The sequence below is a fragment of the Dermacentor variabilis genome, chromosome 4, assembly GCF_050947875.1.
Source record: "Dermacentor variabilis isolate Ectoservices chromosome 4, ASM5094787v1, whole genome shotgun sequence".
In the NCBI taxonomy this organism is placed as follows: Eukaryota; Metazoa; Arthropoda; class Arachnida; order Ixodida; family Ixodidae; genus Dermacentor; species Dermacentor variabilis.
The window spans coordinates 229,875,725-229,896,540 of NC_134571.1; the positions used below are offsets into that span (position 1 = coordinate 229,875,725).

Below are 20,816 nucleotides of genomic sequence, written 5' to 3' on the forward strand. Positions count from 1 at the left end.
TGTGCTTTGCCAGGCGATTTGACGGCAATGTGCAACTCGGGCAGCAAAATATTCTGGAAGGGACGTGTTAGGCGAAGAAGGTGCTAAAAAGAATTCTCTGTCGAATATGGTGCAGGGAGATCGTCCATACACGAGGAGGAAAAAACTATAGCCTGTAGTCCGTTGAATGGCAGTATTATATGCGAATGTCACAAAAGGAATTTTATCCCAGTTAGTGTGGTCAGGACGGATGTACATGGAAGTCATGTCAAACAGCATACGGTGGGCGCGCTCAGTAAGGCCATTGGTTTGCGGATGATAGGTAGGTTTGTGCACAGTATCAGCGGCCCGAAGAACTTCTCGAGAACTTGGGAAATAAATGGCTTGCCACGGTCACTCAGAAGAAGGCGAGGAACCCCGTAGAGCAAGATGATGGAGTGCAAGAAAAAGTCGGCGACCTCAGTAGCGGAACCGGATCACAGAGGGGCAATCTCGGCATATCTTGTTAAATGGTCGACCGAAGTGGCAGTCCAACGGTGACCGGAGGGTGTCAAATGCAAGGGACCATATAAATCAATGCCAAATATTCAAAAGGTGCGTCCAGACAAGAGAGAGGTTGTAGTAAACCGGCAGGAGGGGATGTCGAGCATTTGCAGTGCTGACATGACACACAAGAGGCAATGCATTTGGCTACCGTTGTGGATAGGCCAGGCCAGAAGCAGCAGGTCTTGATGCGGTCGTAATTCTTCTGGAAGCCCAAGTGGCCAGCCGATATGTCGCCATGAAGTACCTCTAATACTCACAGGCGAAGGCAGTGAGGTAGAACTGGGACCCACTGGTGACCTGTTGGGTGGAAAACGTAGCGGCGTAGCACGCCACCTTGAAGGCGGAATTGTCGAAGTTGGCGTCGCAAGCGACTGTTGGGTGGTTCGGCGAACCCCTTGAGGTAATCCATGAGAGTTCAACAGTAGGAGTCGGCCCGCTGAAGCAAGACGAAATCAGAGCATGATGAAAGCGTAACTTGGTCCAGGGGCATTATCAAGAGCTGGCGTGAGGCAGGCATAGCATCGGAACGACGTGGTGGGGAAGATGACAGCGCATTACCGAGAGAGAGCGAGAAAGGGCAGCGAGACAATGCATCTGCATGACGATTACTTTTTCCAGACGTTATTGTAAAGTCATATTCCTGCAAATAAAATATCCAGCGTCCTAAGCGTCCCGACATGTTTTTCATTGACAGCCAACACAGAGCATGATGGTCGGTGACAATGGTGAAGTGGGAGCTGTAAAGGTACGGGCGAAATTTCTGAATCAACCAAACGATAGCCAGGCACTCTTGCTCTGTAATGGTGTAGTTACGCTCAGTTGGAGAAAGTGTTCGGCTGGCATATGCTATGACTTGCTCTTTAGAGGCTGCATTATGTTGCAGAAGTACTGCGCCAATACCTTGTGCACTTGCGTCAGTATGGAGTATGGTGGGGGCACGATCATCGAAGTGGCGAAGCACTGGTCCGGAAGTAAGATGTTGCTTAAGAGCTTGCAAAGCTGACTCGCAGTCATTAGTCCATGTGAAAGAGGCACCGGTAAGCAGTAGCTTGTGTAGAGGAGCCGCTATTGCAGCGAAGTTGCATATAAATCGACAAAAATATGACGCCAAACCAAGGAAACTACGTAGATCTTTCTGTTGCTGGGGGCGAGGAAACTGGAGAACACTAATCTTTTCGGGGTCTGACTGGATGTCATCTTTTGAGACGACGTGGCCCAATACTTTGTCTTGCTTGCAAATGTGCATTTTTTCGTATTGATCTGGAGACCAGCATCTGCAAGGCACTTGAGAACTTCATCTAATTGATGAAGATGTTGGCTGAAGTTAGACAAAAAGATGACAATATTGCCCAGATAACAGAGGCAGGTCTTCGATTCTAGTCCACAAAGTACGTTATTATCATATGCTCAAATGTGGCGGGAGCATTACAAAGGCCCCCCCCAAGAGGCATCACATTAAATTCATAAGGTCTATCTGGTGTAACGAATGCGGTATTTTCTTTGTCAGTCTCATTCATCGGAATTTGCCAATATCCTGATCGAAGATCAAGGCTGGAGAAATACTCCGCCCCTTGTTGTGTGTCCAAAGCATCGTCAATGCGAGGTATTGGATATACGTCCTTGCATGTGATCTTATTGAGCGCTCGATAATCGACGCAAAAGCGAACGGAGCCATCTTTTTTCTTTACCAGAACCACGGGAGAAGCCCATGAGCTAGATGAAGGTCATATCTTCCGCGCAAGCATGTCAGCAACCTGTTGTTCAATTACCTTTCGTTCGGACGGCGACACACGATAGGGGCGTCGTCATATTATAGCGGAACCATCTGTTTCGATGCGGTGTGTAGGCGCCGAAGTTTGGCTCAACACAAGGGAACAGCTATCGAAACAGGCTTTGTGCTTTGCCAAGACCACCAGTAAGACTTCGGTCTGCATGGCTGTTAGGTCAGAACCAAAAACGGCAGGAGGAGGGAAAGAAGAATCCAGACCTGAGGTTAGTGCTGGCGATGAGGAAGGGCAAAGCGTAACTATAGAGATTGGTTGACTGTCAGCGATGGCTGCCACAGTCATCCCTTTGGGCAGCATCACAGGATCTGGGGTTGTGTTGCAAGCAGACAGAAGGGCGCGGCCACATGAAAACCGAACGAGACAGGCGGCAATGAGAATTCCGTGAGAAGTACAGCAGGAAGAAGGGGTGACTAGAGCGTCTCCGTCGGCGATCTGACTGGATGTTATAGCTACGTCTTCATGATCAAGACATTGGACGTAGACTATAGCGATGGCCAAGTTCACGCATGAAGGTGAAGAGCCTGTAACAGGTGCAAGTGCTGTATCCATGATATGGACAACTTCCTCTCTAGATGAAATGATGGCTGAAGCAGAATGTAGGAAGTGCCAACCCAGTATAAGTTCATGGATACACTTTGGAAGGATGATAAACTCAATGTGGTGGCGAATCCCGTCGATGAGAACACGAGCAGTACACTGCACGTCAGGGTGAATGAATGCATTATTAGCACCGCGCAAAATAGGTCCAAGATAAGGCATTTTTACTTTCCGGAGCTGTGAACACAAATCACTACGAAGAACAGAAACAGCGGCACCGGTATCGATGAGAGCTGACGCGGGAACACCTTCGATAGTTACATAAAGCATGTTGGCTGGGCGAATAGGAGGAATTTTTGAAGACTGATAGGAAGCAGTTTCCCCTCCAAAAACTGCAACAGTTAGTTTTCCGAGTGGTGGTTGGCAAAATGGGAAGTGGGGCGAAGCGGTGATGTAGAGCGCCGGTAAAGAGAAGGAGAACGACTTCTGGCTTAACGGGAACTATGAGGCAGATTGGGAGCAGCTGGAGGAGATGGAGAACGCTGCTGAGAGAACGAGAACAATCCGGGACAGTAGGCACCTGGTCGGTGAGTGTGGTCTCTCTCGTGCTCAGCATAGCCTCATCTTTCATCCTGCTGGCAAAGGTCACAGAAGCAAGATATATGGCCGCGTATACCACAGTAAAAACAAACCGGACGAGGTGGATGCCACTGAGGGTAGGATGGTGCAGCAAGTGCTCTGGTTCCCATCAAAGCCAAATGGTCATAGGTAACGTCAGTAGGTAGGGGTGGGCAGCGAAGCAACATCCGCATAGGTAGGTGTGGGGCGTGCTACCGGAGCAAGATGCGTCGTGGGTGTAGTCATCGCTGTCAACTCTTGCTTTACGACCTCGCACAAGTCGGGGGGGGGGGGGCACAGGCAGCAGGTGAACGCCTCAGGTGTTGTATTTGAAGCTCTTCGCGGATGATGGTGTAGATGAGAGCACGTAGATCTCAATAATGGGGAACCTTAGGATCACTGCTGTCATGTTGAAGACAGAGACTGCAGCTCGTCTAGGCGCTGACACGAAGTGATGTCTTGGACAGAACCCAGATTTTGCATGATTAAGGCGTTGAATGCGACAGACCCAGTGCCTTTTAATATGTGTCAAATGCGTTCGGCTTCCATCATGCTAAGGTTCGCACGGCGGCACAGAGCCAAGACATCCTCTATGTATGAGGTGTAAGACTCTTGCGGAAGTTGGGAAGTGTGTGCCCAGCTTCTGTTTGGCGACTTCTGCACGGCCAGACGAGGAAGCGAAAATTTGCCGCAGCTTGGAGATAAACGTGGACCAATCCGCGATGCCGGATTCGTGGTTGAAATACGTCTTTGCAACATCGGTCAAGTAGAATGCGAGATGCCTAAATTTCTGGGTGTCGTTCCAGTTATTGCAAGAACTCACGCAGTCATAGTGGTCGATCCAATCGTCAACGTCATCACTGTGGAGTGAGGGCTCATCACAGTCCAAGAGGGCACTGCAGGCGGAGTCAGCTATGTGGTAGGGTTAGAGGCGCTGGAAGAGCCGGGGTTCGAAGTGTCCATCATTGTCGGGGCAGCCGGGCGCAGGCGGTGACCGGAACGTAGCTCCAGGGAGGACGGCAACGCGAGAGGATGTTGGGATCTTGATGTACCTCCACCACTTTACAAGTCAAGCGCATTTTATTCCAAAAAGGAAACGCCCCAGCTCATGGACGAAGAAGTAGAAGAACAGGGAAGATGATGATGGCTATGTACAAATTAAAACGACGAAGTATGTTAATAGTGCTTACAATACCTAGATTTGCAAGTAAAAAGATGTTTACTGAACATGGGCCATGAATGCAGAAAGGTCCGCAGCGATGAGCACTGGTACAGGTCGAGCACTGTCTCGTGCTCTGCATTGGCAATCCTGCTTGCAATTCGGCTGTCCTCCACTCCTTCGTTACATGTGTAACAACCACCAGCGCTGTGGCTATAGTGAGCTGTAGGGCTAGCTTTTGTTTATCAGGCAGGGCTTCTTGATTGGTAGCAGTAAGGTACAGCGCAAAGCATTGTATGAATAGCGTCCATTCAGCTTGCAAGTTGCCAGCCTTGCACATAAGTTGTGCTTCAAACATTGATGCCACATGGTGGCCCTCGGTTGCTCACACCTCAGTAAATTGTGATTGGCAGTGTTACACTGGCGCTCTTCGTAAATTTTGTTACTTTGGTCACAAGAACATTTCTAGCTCTGTTTGTGTCATTCTCAACTTAGTGTGAATAGAGTGTGAATTTTTTTATATTGAATTCTGGGTTTTACATGCCAAAACCATGATTTGATCATGAAGCACGCCATTTTAATTTTTTTGTAGCATTAGTCCTGTGTTGGGAGATTGGATAAGCGACCAGCACCAATACATGCCATGATGCAACAGAAATGCATAATAGAGGTAGAGGGTGCACTGCATGAAAAAGGTAACCATGGAAGACGTAAGATGAGCTGAACAAAAATGCTATCTTCGTTTTGTACCATATCCTTTTGGCATTGTACAGCTCTTTATTTTCTCTGCCGCCTCTCCTCTGTGACTTCACTTTTCACCCTTTGTTCTTTGTTGTACTGTCTGTACGTTTTTGCAGGGCAAATGTGCCAAGTTGTTTTGTAACTGCTGTTGACACATTTAGAGAATAAATTGTTTTCATTGGCAGCCTATTATTCTTTCTTGTTTCTTTCACAACAATCTGCGTCCTTCAATATTGACACACAACATTTGCTCTAATCATTTAGTGAAGTTCTTATAACTGAGTACTGACAACGGACATCACATTCCAGCTTGAACAAGCAAATGAGACTAATGATCATGAACTACCTCTTAGTAAACATATTATGAATTATACTCAAAACATTTCACATGAAATATGTAAGCCAACTAAGCAGCCATCCATCATACTTCTATTTTTGCCAAACTTACCAATCACCATCTCAAAGAGCTGTTGCCCTTCCTAAAACATGAATCTGAGCAGTTTTTTCCATGTCAGTGTGGATTCATCTAGAGTTACTGATGCACTTGGCTGAAGTTAAGTGCCTGCTTATCACTACTTTTATCGTTAATATTTTTACTCGAAAATATAAAAAAATAGAGGTGACAATGAATACACATGGCTAAAAGGTGAGAATGTTCTTAGATCTGGCAATTGTTCCTTCTGCAAACTGAATGTATGGAGCTAAACTGGAGTAAAATTACCATTTAGGTAAGGCATTCAGTAGGATAGTCAATCTAAGGTGGGGTTAGTTTTCTTTATTTAGATTTGTAAGGAAGTGAGCATTGGCATATGTGCACATCTTAGTTCTGTGTACATGCAGTCCAGCTAATATTATTGCGTTAATGTTTACAGCTTACAAACACTCACAGATTAGACAAGTGGGCGCCAGGCCCGCAAGTTAGTTTTTTGATAGCTACATGAAATAAGTGCAGGACATATGCAAGCTATCTATTTTTCGCACTTTGATGTGTTTACACCAAGACAAGTCAATAGCGTGTAGGAGACCAACATATTCAGGCATGCTTTGTAGCAAGGAATTTTTTAAGGTACTGTCACGCACTGGCTGGAGCGCTCCAGATGGCAGAAAAAAAAAGCAACAAATGAAAACAAAGCTTTATTTTGGCAAGCTTGTGCCCAACAGGAAAGCCAAGAATAATTCATCAGCAGTGATGACAGCAAATGTATTCTGCAATCATAATATGAAATCCCACAGGCTTCAGCTGTCGTTATTTATCTCAATATCATCACACTTTCATAAGTAATGGCAGCGATGGGGTAAACTGCAGAACAAACACAATCATCTTCAAACTTGCACATAAGATCATATGACGAACCCACTTTCCTTGAAAGAACGGGAGTACTCAAGACACGTGCACAATCCGACTTCACTAGTGCATCATCATGCAACAGTACAACAGAAGCTAGAGCTCATTTGCCCAGTGTCAGATACATGGAGAGTATGTGAACACAATGTTAAAAGTAATCTGGCCAATGGAGCCTCATGGTACGCCATGCAGCCAACTATGTTAGGACATATTTTGATAGCAATATGATGTGGCAATTCATTATTAAGGAGTTGAACAAGGCTGAGGGCAGTGCCCGGCAGCACACGGGATGAGACACATGCAAAAGGCGAGTTATTTCAGTTACAGGACTTGACAATACTAAGTCAAGCAAAAGTGATAGATCAGTGCTTGAGAATCTCTAAGGCGTCAAAAACTGCACCTAGAGTCAACCAGGTATTAATTATATGAAAGAGTTAAATTCAAGGTAAATAAAAATATGTTTACACATTGTATTTTTTAGCAGTTGAAGAGAGTAAACCCATACTTCAACTAAATTGCTTGTATTTTTTCAAAAGACCCAAACCGTGACCACAGAGGTTGAATGTAGTACTTCAAAAAGGAAAGTAGAAGCCAAGTAAATCATCAATTTTGGCACAGCATGGTACAAAATGATCACAAAAAAGTAATAGAGCCATTAATCACATGAGTGAAATAGTGAAATCTAGCGCAGAAAACGTTTCTACATGAAACAGGAAGGGTACATAAAACTAAGACCACTTTATGATAAAAATTGAAATTCGTTGAACGCCGTGCGTATACCACGCAACGTGGGTTATACCGGTGTCACACGTACACTTATGATCGCGATCGGGACCGATCTGGATGGAAATTCTCGACTTCGATTGGCTCTCTCGCGCATTTTGTGCAAAGGAGCCAATCCCGACCGAGAAATTCGATCCGGATCGGGCTTGATCGCGATCAAAAGTGCGCCGTGCGACACCCGTGTTACAAAAACGGCTAAGTTCTGACTTGGTGTTGCAGAACTTGGCGGCTGGACATAATTATATTTCGCGACGAAAAACGTGGCTCGCGACTTACAACACCAGTCAGAAGCGCGTTAGCAATTAAAAAGCATGTTTCATGGGCTGACCTGTTTCAAATGTCACAATTTTCACAGTGTATTTGAGACTTCTTCAGTGAAGCTGAGACACCCGCATCAAAGGACGGAAGCGTACGCTTCACCTCCTGCGAGAGGCGCGGATTACTGCACCAGTATAGCGTTCAGTACATAACCATAGAGAAAGGAATACAAGAGCGGACACTCCCATAGAGCCCAGCGGCCGAATTGACTGCAGCGCACCAAGCCGTGGATGTTAAAACCTGAAGCACACTTCCGGTTTCGGTTTTGTGCGCGCGCGTTTTGAATTCTAGCTGGTGCGCGTCCCGCCGGCTCCGTTTTTTTTTTTGTTTTTTGCTTTTGCAGCAAATATTTATTTACATATTTTTTTATTTAATAAACATTTGCAAATTATTTTATTAAGTAAAATTGATTGCGAACGATCTTCACAAGCCTCCATTGAATATGTGACACGTGCAATTTCATAAAGACGCAAGACACCTTGTGAAATGTGGAAAAATTAACGTTTATTTTATTCTTTGTAAATGCTCGTCGCGGGCTTTTGTGCATTCGTCCAGCGTTGTGGCACCAGGTAAGCAGCAGTAGTTTCCGCAGGAAGCTCCACCAGACGATGTGAGCTGAAAAAATTACAAGCGTTATTTTGGTATTAACATCTAAGAATAATGCCTGTAGAGACGAAGCGTGCGAAAGTGGTGAGTGGGCGGCATTACGAACAAAAGCAGTTCGTATTTACACACACGGCGTAGAAAATACCCGACTCGTCTCAAGCAATACCGTACATACCACAAACACACTAATTCCAAGCATTCCCCTCTTCCCAATACTTATTTCCTGCACTTTAATAGCACGAATGCGCGGGCACCGGCGCGTTTCGCGAACTTGGCTACAACCGATGCGACAGTACGCTACGAATACACAGAGGTGGCCACAACACAGGCTCTCAATCAGAGCATGCTGGACGCTCGCAGAATTCCTTCTACTCGCACTCAAGACAAAATGCGTGGGTGCCGTTCAGAAGACAGAATTTTCGTGTTACTAGTTCCTGGCGTTTGAGCTCCTTGGCTTATCCATTGCGCGTTCTGCAGGCGCAAGCAACGCACTCCCGTGTTATCACTCTTGACGATTGCTCGTCGCGTTTTCTACAAGCGTAGGTACCGAAAGAAGGCTTAAAGTGTTGCGGGGACATAAAAATTGCGACAAATTTGTCGGAATAAGATTCAGTACGCGCCGAACTGTCACCACGGCCGAGCTGCTTTTCGCTGCGTCACAACAGGCGCGGCGAGCGGGTCTCATAACATAAAAGTATCGAAAATAATTTTCAACAATGTTGGGCGTCAGAGAAAGAAAAGCGCCATGAACTTGTCAGTGCATTAAAGCGCGAAACCGCGCACCACGGCCGAGCTGATTTTCGCTAACCGAGTCACAGCGCCAGGCGCGCCCACTGCGCTCGAAAGGTAGCCCAAAAAGCTATGAAATTAGTTTCAATAATGTTAGAAGTCAGAGAAAGCACCAAAACTTGTCACAGTAAAATTCAGTACACGCGAAACTGCGTCACAGCACCCTGTGCGACTAGCGTGCCCAAAACTACAGAAATTAGTTAAAACAATATTGGGGCTTATAGGAAGCGTCGCAAACATCTCCCAGTGCGATTCTTTAATTCAAATCAACTGCTCCACGACGGCCACGCTGTTTTTCGTTAACTGCGTCACAAGTCTAGCCTAGTTGCCGGGCAGTAAGCCTAATTGCTTGAAGTGCGTCGCAGACTGTCGAACAAAGTTTCTCACCTTGCCGCAGTCCAATAGTGCAGTGCTGCCTTGTCGAAGTTCCCAATGAACGCAATAATTCGCCGGGAGGCCACCAAACCAGGCTAAATACCAAAATAGAAAAACAGGCAGACGGGCCCCCGAACAGTCCAACGCTCAGATGCGCGGCCGCTCTCTCTCGCTTCGGCGGCGTGTCTGACGAATGACGCAAACATCTGGCTCGTCATTCGCCGGTTCGCCCACAGAACACCTATACAAACTTAGAGAAGGGCAACTGTACCTTCCACAGTGCTACGGAAATAAGCGTAGCGGTGGCGTCGTGAACTAAAGTATGTGACCACAGGTGGCGCTGTACAACAGGAAACGACAATATGGAAAATGAGCCGAGAGAAAGGCTTCGAGGTTGTCGAAGTAAACAGGGAAGTGAGAAGTTGTGGTGGTTTTAAACGAGATGGGATCCACTTCAATTACAGGCTAGCACGAGAAGTGGGCTGGCGACTTGGGGGTCGCGCTGTTGCTTTTTTAGGGGGCCCGCGGGCGCTCAGGAGGTCAGAGTAGGTAGTAATAAAGAAGGTCCCCTAGGGGAACATCAGAAGAGCATCGCCGTCGAAAACAGAAAAAGGAGGAAAGCAAGAACAAGAGCTCGCCATGCAATAGGCTACATAAACATGCAGGGCGGTAGAAGAAAGGAAAAGTGGGCAGAGATTGAGGAGCAGTTACATAGAGAACAAATAGGGGTGTATGCGGTTACAGAAACGCACCTTAGAGACTCAGAAGAGCCGCCAGTTATTGAGAATTATGTATGGGAAGGGTGCAACAGAACTAAGTCGGAAAGAAAGGGAGGGGGAGTCGGAATGCTCATCCATCAGGGAGCCAAATGGAAAAGAGTAAATTCACAATGTCAAGAGCATCTTTGGTTATCAGGTACAATGAGTGGGAAAGAAACTAGGCTTGGAGTTGCGTATTTGTGGACCGGAATAAATTGCACAGAGAAGAATAAAGAGTTAGTGGAATGCATAAACGCTGATATTAGGGGTTTCGGGAATGGTGCTGAGATAGTCCTATTAGGTGACATGAATGCCCACATACAGGATTTAGATGGCTATACCGACAATAACGGGAAGTCAATGCTAGACCTTTGCGAGCAACATAACCTCGTGATCGTGAATACAGGGCCTAAGTGTGAAGGACAGATAACGTGGGAAGTGGGAAACCGGCAATCGACCATTGATTACTGTCTGATGACAGAAGGAATTCATGATAAGTTGAGAGAAATGGTCATCGATGAGGAAGGGTTTAGCAGCATAGGGAGTGACCATAAACGCATCATTTTGAAAATGGGATATGTAGTTGGGAAAGAGAGCAACGAAAGCAAAATGGCCAGTCCAAATTTGAACGCTGAACAAATAGCAAATATAGTCACTAGAGTGGAGGAAGAAATTGGCAAGTTGCCAAGTAAGGGGTGGGAATATGGTGAGCTTCTAAGTGTAGTAACGACAGAAATACGGAAAGAGAAACAACATGTTCATTGGAAAGGAAAAAAGAAACCGAAAAGCTGGTGGAACAAGGAGATACGAGAAGCGATCGCCGAACGACAGAAGGCATCTCGAGAGCACAGGCAGGCAAAGAAGGCGCAGTTGCCACAGGATGAAGTAACCAGTAAATGGGAAATATACCGGGAGAAAAAGTCTATGGTTCAAATACTGGTGCAAGCAAAATTAAAAGGTGAAAGTGAAAGTTGGTTGTCAGAAATACGTGAGAAAAAGAAGGCCGCACCTAGAATATTTTGGAATCACATAAAATTATTAGGCAGGAAGTCAACAACAATACAACAACATATCCTAGACGAAGATGAAAACAGACTGGAAGGAGAAGCAGCAATAAATTACATCCAAAAAGTAACAGCCGAATCTTTCCAACGCAAGGACGAGGTTGTATTTGAAGAAAAAAAGAGCATGAAAGAGACCCAAGGGGGAAAGGAGATAGTGCTTACAAATTTAAACTGGAAGAAAGCGGAAGAGAAAATTCCTAAGCGCAAAGCCACAGGGCTAGACGAGGTTCCCGTTAGGCTGATAAATGAACTGGGACCAAAAAGTAAGGAAGCTCTCGTGAAAGCAGTTGAAAAAACTTTAAAAGATAGACGAATACCAGACAGTTGGCGACAAAGTAGAATGAATTTAATTTATAAAAGTAAGGGGGAGAAAGACAGAATTCACTCGTATAGACCGTTGACCATTACATCGGTAATATACAGGTTAGCAATGCAGGCAATCAAATTAAAGCTTCAAGCATGGGCAGAAAATAATGGCATTTTGGGAGAGCTTCAGAATGGCTTTAGAATAGGTAGGCGTTTGGATGATAACTTGTTTGTTCTTACTCAGTGTATTGAAATATCAAAAGCAGAAAGCAGACCGTTGTATGTGGCCTTTTTGGACATTACAGGAGCATACGACAACGTAGACCGCATCATTTTGTGGGATATTCTGGAAGGGGAAGGCTTAGGTAACGATTGTATACAGCTTTTGAGAGAGATTTACCTAGAAAATACTGTTTGCGTTGAATGGGAAGGGATGAGGAGCGCGGAGAAAGTTCATATCAACAAGGGACTGAGACAGGGGTGCCCTTTATCCCCGCTGCTGTTTATGATGTACATGGTGAGGATGGAGAGGGCGCTAGAAGGAAGTAATATCGGGTTTAATCTATCATACAAACAGGCAGGTACAGTAATAGAGCAGCAACTCCCAGGTTTATTTTATGCGGACGACATTGTGTTGCTCGCAAACAAGCAAAGTGATTTGCAACGTCTGGCTAATATCTGTGGACAGGAAGGCAACAATTTAGGTTTGAAATTTAGTGTTAGAAAATCAGGTGTTATTGTATTCAATGAAAACAGTGCACAGACAGTGGAGATACAGGGCCTAGAAATACCTCGGGTAACAGAATATAAATACCTTGGTATATGGATAAACGAAGTCAACGGATATATGGAAACACAGGAAAAAACCATAACAGTCAAGGGGAAGGGAAATGCAGCCATAATGAAGCACAGAGCGCTATGGGGATACAATAGGTACGAGGTCCTCCGAGGTATGTGGAAAGGGGTAATGGTTCCAGGACTTACTTTTGGAAATGCGGTTGTTTGCTTTAAATCAGGGGTACAATCAGGACTCGACGGGAACCAAAGGTCAGTGGGTCGCCTCGCATTGGGCGCTCACGGAAGACTACAAATGAAGCTGTGCAAGGGGATATGGGCTGGACTAGCTTTGAAGTGAGGGAAGCTCGCAGTAAAATTGAGTATGAAGAACGGCTGAGGAATATGGAGGAAAGTAAATGGGCTGGGAGAGTGTTCAGGTATCTGTACAGGCAAAACATTGATTCACAGTGGAGGAAAAGAACTAGGAAGCTTACCAGCAAGTATGCGGCCTGTGGGGTGGGCAACACAGCAACAAAGAAGGTCAAGCGAAAAGTCAGAGAGGCTGAATTAATCTCATGGGTGGCGGCAATGGAAAAGAAACCTGCCATGAGTAACTACTTAAGGGGAAAAAACGAAATTAGGAAAGAAACCATTTATGATAACTCAAAAGGAAACTCATTACTTTTCGAAGCGAGATCGGGATGCCTTAGAACACGCACCTATAAAGCGAGATATAAGAAGGAAGAAGAAGCATGTGCTTGCTGCGGTAAAGCTAGGGAAACGACGGAGCATATTTTATTAGAATGTGAAGACGTCTATCCAGCGGTCGATCTAGGCACCACTGGCCTCCTTGAAGCCCTTGGGTTCAGCGGGAGGAATGGTAAAGTAAACAGGTCCGCAATAGACATCAGTAAGAGGCAATTGGAGGATTGGTGGAAGAAAAGTAGGGAAACGACAAAAGACGGAGACGTACAAAAGCACAGTTCGCAATAGGGTATCAGAAAATTTGGACGGGTAGTTCATAGTGTCTTTTTTTGTTTCTCATTGGTTAACCTAGGTAGGATATTAGGCAGCACAGTAGCAAGAGCTTGGTGGCGCAAGCCACCGCCCCGTTGCAAAGGGGACGCTCATAACATCCATCCATCCATCCGGAAACGGGGTTTTGCACAGTGGGCTTCTTCGATTTTCCACTTCTGGCTACCCGCGGGCTGCCAGAGCCAGCCAGAGCGTCTTCGTTTTTCTCGGGTTGCTCCGCCCACCGCGCTACGCACTTCCGCCGAGCGTTCGTTTTGCTCGCGCTGGACGGTTCTGGCTACCCGCGGGCTGCCAGAACCTGCCAGGACGATTTTGGTCTGGCTGCTCTCTGGAAGTTCTCTGGCTAGCAGACGACTAAAAGAGGCGATGGGCGCTCACCGCCATCTTTACGGGGGCTTCACGGATTGCAACGCGGGTGCTTGAGGACTTAAATTTACCTCGCTCAGCCAACCGTCTACGGTCATCTTCGGATTTCCTTACTTCTAGCGTTTTTTAGGTACTAACGCACCGTTCCGCATCGCGAAGCGGTGTGATACGAGCCGTGGTGAACCGTTTGAAGCTTTTGTGTGCGTGTCCCCAGCTGATTGCTTCTTCGCGGCGGTGAACAGCGCGCCGCGCTCTCATGCGTGCATGTTATCTGCATCGTGTTCCACGCAAGTTGTAGACGCTCACTCACACATTGCGGTACATTTTGGGTTCGTATTTCTCTGGTGGCGTTCCTTTTCACATATATCGCGTATGTATATCTCCTTTCTCTGCAGTTAGCGAAGGCCTTGCAGCTAGCCCGTGTTTGCTCCGTCTCTCCGTCGTATGCTGTGGCAGCTCGAAACCGATATGTGTTCGAACTGCAGGCCGTTGATCTAAGAATACACTGATTGCACTCGGTACATTTAGACACACGTACATTGGCTTATTGCTCTCATGATTGCGACCAATGTTGTTTCTCGTGTGAAACGTTTCGCTCGTCACAGGCGACGTGCATTTTCATGCGCCAGCCGCGTCCCCAGCTCCTTAAATGAGAAGTACCATCAGCCACAACAAACTTTACGAAATCGAAGCCCAAGCAGGTCGACGCGAAATTTTATGCGTATGAGCTAGACGTACCCGATAACCTGCTTTTTCATGTCTTGTGATGACACAACGCCAACTCATCAAATGTCGCCGGTGGTCGACGTGATCGCTGCGAGCAGGGATCCTCCAGCTATCGCTTTCGGGTATACAATCACGATTTCGCGTCTTCTCATCCGCCGCGTCGGAGGCCATCTGTTGCGCTGCGCAAGCGAGATTGGCCGAGTACGCGTCCTGCGCCGAGTCGCGCGAAATCGCGCGAAAGTGATCGTATCCCTGAATGCAACAATATATTTTCAAGCTGGCAACGCATAAATGGGCCGACTACGCCGAGCGCGTGCCGGCCTCGACGGGCGCTGCCATGCTGGTAGCATGTTTACATTTGGCCAGCTGTACCGGCGTTCGATTTTGCAAACTTCGGGCAGGTTCGGGTTGTCTTGGGGTCCCAGCCCATGTGACTTCCTGTCAGAACCGGAACTAACTGGCTGCCATCTAGCTGCCAGCGGGCTGCCAGAACTCCGAAAATCGAAGAGGCCCAGTATGGTCGCTTTACCTACTGGGTTCTGGCTGCTGCGCATCGATCGTGCTCCCGCTAGTTAGGTTGCTGTGTGGCAAACGTAGCGCCTACAGATGTATGTAGGCGCTACGTTTGCCACACAGCAACCAAACTGGCGGGAGCACGATCAAGGCGCAGCAGAATATTTGTAGCGCTGAGTCATATCGAGTTAAGGCACACTCTGAACTGACTTTTAAGGGCATCCCGAGCGGTTTTTCGTTTATTACGCCGCCGTTACCCCGAGTTGTGCCGCCGCGCTCCAGCTGTTGCATTTCGTGTAGGGCTACTGACAGAGTGCGGTTTCCAGGTGGCACGATGGCCTCGACTGGAATAAACGCACACACCAAAGATTGAGTAAGCTTGAAAATATTTTATTTGCATTTTACAAGTACAACAAAAAGCACACGTCTACGGATCCACACAAACGCGGTTACATAGTCAAGAACATAGTCAAGAAATGGCTCATTAAGGGTAGCACAAACGCACAAGAAAGAAGACCTAAGCTACAAAACGTACAGTCGGCTGCTAAACATAATAATTTCCCTGTCACCGCGTGTCACTTTTATACAGGATCTTTAGAGCACTACCAGGCCGGGTAATTTGGCGGAAAGAACGCAACATACGGCCGTCAGCTGCCTCTTCCTTAGGGGTGTCATAATTATCCTAATCTCCGCATCAACGTCGTGCAAGTCCGCATACAGGTATCTGTATCTGAACCATATGTGCCAGCTTAATACATGTGTAGTGAAATTATGATAACCACTGTGTCTTATCAAACGTATTGGTTTTGCAAATGCGCATTACAGCTGACGGAACGACATACTGTAAGTGAAGCACAAGAGAACAAGGACAAAAGGAGGATGCAACATTTGAAGAAGAAGTGAAGAATTAGTAGGCGTACAGCAAACAAGCGATGACGGAGAACACACAACGATGCATCGGGTGTTCTGTGACATCGGTTTGCGTACTTACGGTGTTATGGAGATCAACGGCATAAAAACATACCTTCAAGCGTATTCCGTCAACATCCGCGGCATTCATTATGATAATCAACGCCTAAGCAAAATGAGGCACTATTTTTTGCCAAGAGTAGACCTCTTTACAGCAAGTCTGTGTAATGACTCGCAGACGAAACCAGCATGCTTTCGAAAATGTTTTACCGCCGTAGTATTCGAACGCCAACGGCCAGGAAACGCATCGATACCAATAGGCTGTCGGCTGTCGGTGGTTAATCAAGTACAAAAACCTTGACGCTATGACTAAAAAGCAGCTTCAACAATCAAATTAAAAAAAATCAACTGCCTATTTGCCTGCGGTAAAAAAATATCCTTAGACACGTTGATTGTTCATGTCAATGGTTTGTGTAAATTAAAAAGTTCAGCATGTTCAGCGCCCCTAGCAGAGAAAGCACAAATTAAAGTATTCGACCAAATTACAGTAGCTCCACTTGCGCGCTTACGCTGAAACGCGCCTCGATTGATTTTTCGCCCTCTGTGGCCATTTGTTGAACTTGAGAGTGTGCGGGGCCTGGTTCGCCTGTCGCTAGGCAATGGAAGTAAGCCGCAAAGTTTAATTTAATTTATACGCAGATATTTTTAATTTTTTCAGGAAAGAATAAAAAAAATAAAACAATTTCTGTTAATCTCATTTCACATTCTTCTTTTTCTCGATGCTCGCGGCCCCAATTCGTCGACGTTAAAAGTAGGCAAAGACTGCTGCAACGCGGTGCTCCCCAGACGACCCCACACAGAACCAACTCCTGCAACGCACGGAAGTGACGTCACTAAATGTTAACGTCACATGCATGCGTATTTCCGTTTTTTCGAGGGCGCGTGGTTTGATTGTTTGTTCGCACGTGACATTCAGTACGCATCCCGTCAGCCGCGCTTGCGGGTCGTGCTTTTCTACTGCCGCTGGTGCTAGACCCAAGGCCTGGTTCTGCTGCATCCTCGCAAGCCTTTGACATCATCCTTTTATATGTGCGAAAGCTGCTTTGCAGGGTTATTTTATATTTGCTAGCGTTATTTATATATATTCTAATAAGTATTTTGATGGTATTTTGATTGTGTTAGTCGCGTATTTGCTGATCTTGCTGTCCTTGTTCGCGACCGCTTGCTTTGTTCAACCCTAGCGCGGATTTCTCGGATTTAACGTATGTATAGTGCTGACTAGAAGCTCAGATTTATTTTCTCGCAGTCTTTTTTTTTTTCTTCTAGGTGTCAGTTTAGATTGCGCTGCTTGCAACATGACACGTATTTTGGTTGCCGGTGACTCGATGGTGAAATACGCGGACCAGTATTTCCCATCGCGTCGTAGTTTGTCAGTGTTGCCGCGCATAGAGGAGTAAGGATTGAGCATTTGCTGTCAATTTGCTGTCAATGATTGCTGACAAGCTAGCTGGTTTTGATGTCATTGTGCACGTTGGCACTAACAACACTGTTGACAGTGTCAGCGTGTGCATGGACAAGTATCGCCAGCTCGCTCAGGGGATCATTGAGAGAAATACCATGGTGCATGTAGCTTTTTCTGCCATTCTTCCTCGGGGGCAGAATCAGTACAGCTCATGGGAAGCTCAGTCCTCATGGTTGCATGACCTGAATGATAACTACGAAAAGATTAACACAGCCCTGATGCAGTACTGCCACGAGTGCGGCTACACACTCCTGGGTGGTCTCGTGGACAACTGGCCCAGTTGCCTGAGCAGAGATGGTGTCCACCCGAGCCGCTTTGGTAACGAGGTGCTGGCAGACTTCCTGTACTAGGGGGCCTGCACCCTGTCCATCCATCTGGAGAGAAGCCGCATCCAGCAGTCCTACAAGGAGACCCAGGCACCTTCTTCATAGACCAGTTGGACTCAGCAGGACAGCATCCCCGCCATCTCCGAGGCTGACTTTCCCCCGCTTGGTTTGCATATTTTAATTTCTTTGCAAGCAGCAAGTGGACCTTCCACAGCACCAGCTCCTGTCTGGAAAGCCAGCACTGCTCCCTTGCAGAGGCACGGCACCAACCAGCCTACCAGAACCCTTCAAGGTGCTGGATTTTCACTTGTTGGCGGTGTCCGTGTCCGTTGCAAGGGAAGCAAGGCTTGGTTCACCTGGGACAGCCTGCTTTCCCCCACTTTCCATGGCACAAGTGTACCAAGTAGGGGAAAAGCCGAGGGGAGGTCTGCTGAGCCAATGATCCCTGGTCGAGGTGCAAGCACCACTTGTGTCTGGAAAACTAGGAGAGCCACACAAAAGCATGAGAGTGCTCCTGCTGTGTGCTCACATGTGGGGGAAGGAGAGGCCAGTGCTCAAGAAGCAGCTGTGCCAGAGGCTGTCTCCCACTGTGGCGAGAGGGAGTGGAAACTGGTAGTATCGAGGAGGAGACGGAAGGCTGCAGCACTGCACAAGCAAGAATGGAGCTGTGACCTGGCTGCAGACAGGAAAGGCAAAGTTCTTGCTGTGACAGCTGCCAAGTTCTTGAAGTTCGCTTCACCTTTGAGAGCAGTTGTAAGCCAGAAACAGACATGCATTGACAGTATAAAGTCTGAGTCTGCTCCTTCTGCTGTCTCTAGTAGCAAGCTTGAAGGACAAGCCAGTGCCCCTCATGACGCCATTTGTGATAGTTTTGGCAAGGTGCAGCATGTGGCTAGCAGGTAGAATAAAGACTGCTTGGTAGTCGCTATGGCTGAGTGCAGACCTGTCATAAATGGTGTTCCAAATGAGGTCATTGTCTGCAAATGCTGTAGGTCAGAAACAATGCAAGATGGAGGGCAGATGACGAGCAATCCTGGCACAGAGGCTGGTGACCTTGACAAAGCTGCGTGCATTGCTCCCACGCGACGTAGGTGTTGTGAGGCTGCTTTGACATCCAGCTGCAGGCCTGCCAGCTCTGATACCCAGGCTGTTTGTGAAGGAGCTGGTGCTAACACAACCAGAGTTCCTAACACTGTCACTTTATTGCATGGGGGAGGCAGCAAAGTTTATTTAAATGCAACATTTGATAATTTTATTTCTTTTAGGCAAAGCCTTGATGAATGGTGCAGGGAGGGCAAGCACATAGTCACAATAAAGAGGTCTCATAGAAGTCCATTTGCAACAGTATCTAAAGAGTTTGAGTATAATAGGATTTCATATAGCTGTGTTCATGGTCATGCTATAAAACCAACAGGCACAGGAAAGCGACCCAAGCAAGCATACAATGGTACTGGTTGTGAAATGGCAGTTTCAGTAAGCCTGTGCAAATCACCTACTCTTCACTACAAAATAACCAAGCTGCAAGCTAAGCGTAATCACGCCACGAAGTATTATAACTTGTATCCTCAAAGCAGGCTTCTAAACGATGCAGAGAAGGTAGAATTCTTTGATTTTGCCAAATGTAATATTGGCCCAAAGTATTTTAAAAATTTGGTCGAACAGAAAACGGGCAAGAAATTAACTACAAAAGATGTTAACAATTACAAGCAAAGGTTTTCTATTCCTATATTCCTATTCCGTGAGCCTGCTCGTTGCGAGCAGGCTCACGGAGAAATGGTTTTACAAAAAATAGACACCTTGTTAGCAAATAATCCAAACTGAGTCATTCACTATGAAAAGAATCAAATAACCTGCAATTTGTGCTACTTCAGACAACGCACATGCGTGAGATTTTGGAAAAGTACCCAGAGATTTTATTTATTGATGGAACATATAAAGTAAACATTGAAGGCTATATCTTGTACTCTATATTGGTTGAAGATGGTGGAGGTCGTGGAAGACCTGTGTGTGATGCCTTTTTGCAAAATGAAACGACTGAAATTGTGGAGGCTATGTTTGCCAAGTTTGCAGAGTTTAACCCGTTCATTGTATCTGCTTGCAGAGTAGTCATGATAGATAAAGACATGAACGAGCTACGCATTTTGACCAAGATTTTTCCTAATTCTAAAATTTTGTTGTGTACATGGCATGTGCTGCACAGTGACATGTTCATCTCAGAGTGCAAGTTGCAGATTCTTCTTAATCCTTTGTACTTCACCTGCGTTTTTTCCCTCTTGTACAGGTCCACTGATGTACCAGCTGCATGCATTCACACTACCATCAAGTCATCAGGAGCGTCTGTACCTCTATCTAAATATTACACTATTGTCTAAGATGGAAAATCAGACTTGTATATTTTGCTGTAATGGTTCTGCCAATAAAAGATTGATTATACATATTTATTTTCTTGCAAAGCTGGCATTGTGTATGTAACAGGCCAATGCAGCATATAAGCTATAACTTTTTTTTTTTTTTGCAAATGCATAACACTCACCTGCTATGAAACCAACTTGCACTGCATAGTTAATATGAAACACAGAAGATGATTGTGCACCATCTTGAGTGCCTTCGCATTCTTATTTAGGAGTATTTTGCATCAGCTATGCAGCACAACTTGGCTTCCATGTTCAAGAACAAACTAGCCTACACACAAGTTTCTTTTTGCACTAACTACGTTAGGTATGTGCCAATTAATTCCTAGGCGAGTCTTTTTAAATACTCCTCCTTGATCAGGTGCTTGTCACTGTCAAAATTTATTTATTTAAAATACCTTACAGGCCCATTTAAGGGCATTGGGTAAGGGGGGGACACAAAGTGATTCAACAGGAGTAAACAGTATAAACATCAATACAGGCTTTCACAAGATAAGTAAAGCAGTATAGGGGTAAACAG

General features: G+C 46.1%; 2 protein-coding genes and 1 long non-coding RNA gene across 4 annotated transcripts in view; 1 reads left to right on the forward strand and 2 right to left on the reverse strand.

Annotated features, from left to right (window-relative positions):
- LOC142580177 (uncharacterized) overlaps positions 1 to 20,816 on the reverse strand; it is a 78,058-nt gene that overhangs the window by 34,197 nt on the left and 23,045 nt on the right. The window lies entirely within an intron of this gene.
- Positions 8,299 to 9,984, reverse strand: LOC142580168 (uncharacterized). The gene is made up of 2 exons (XR_012827606.1): positions 9,596 to 9,984; positions 8,299 to 8,428 (listed from the first exon to the last, which is right to left on the reverse strand). It is a non-coding gene; the product is annotated as an uncharacterized LOC142580168 (long non-coding RNA).
- On the forward strand, positions 16,868 to 20,322 carry LOC142580169 (uncharacterized). The gene is made up of 2 exons (XM_075691030.1): positions 16,868 to 18,051; positions 20,167 to 20,322. Exon 1 carries the CDS (start codon positions 17,526 to 17,528, stop codon positions 17,907 to 17,909), a length of 384 nt encoding a protein of 127 aa, XP_075547145.1. The 5' UTR covers positions 16,868 to 17,525; the 3' UTR covers positions 17,910 to 18,051; positions 20,167 to 20,322.

Coding starts and splice junctions, on each gene's coding strand:
- LOC142580169 (XM_075691030.1), top strand. CDS start 17,526: ATGATTGCTGACAAGCTAGCTGGTTTTGATGTCATTGTGCACGTTGGC.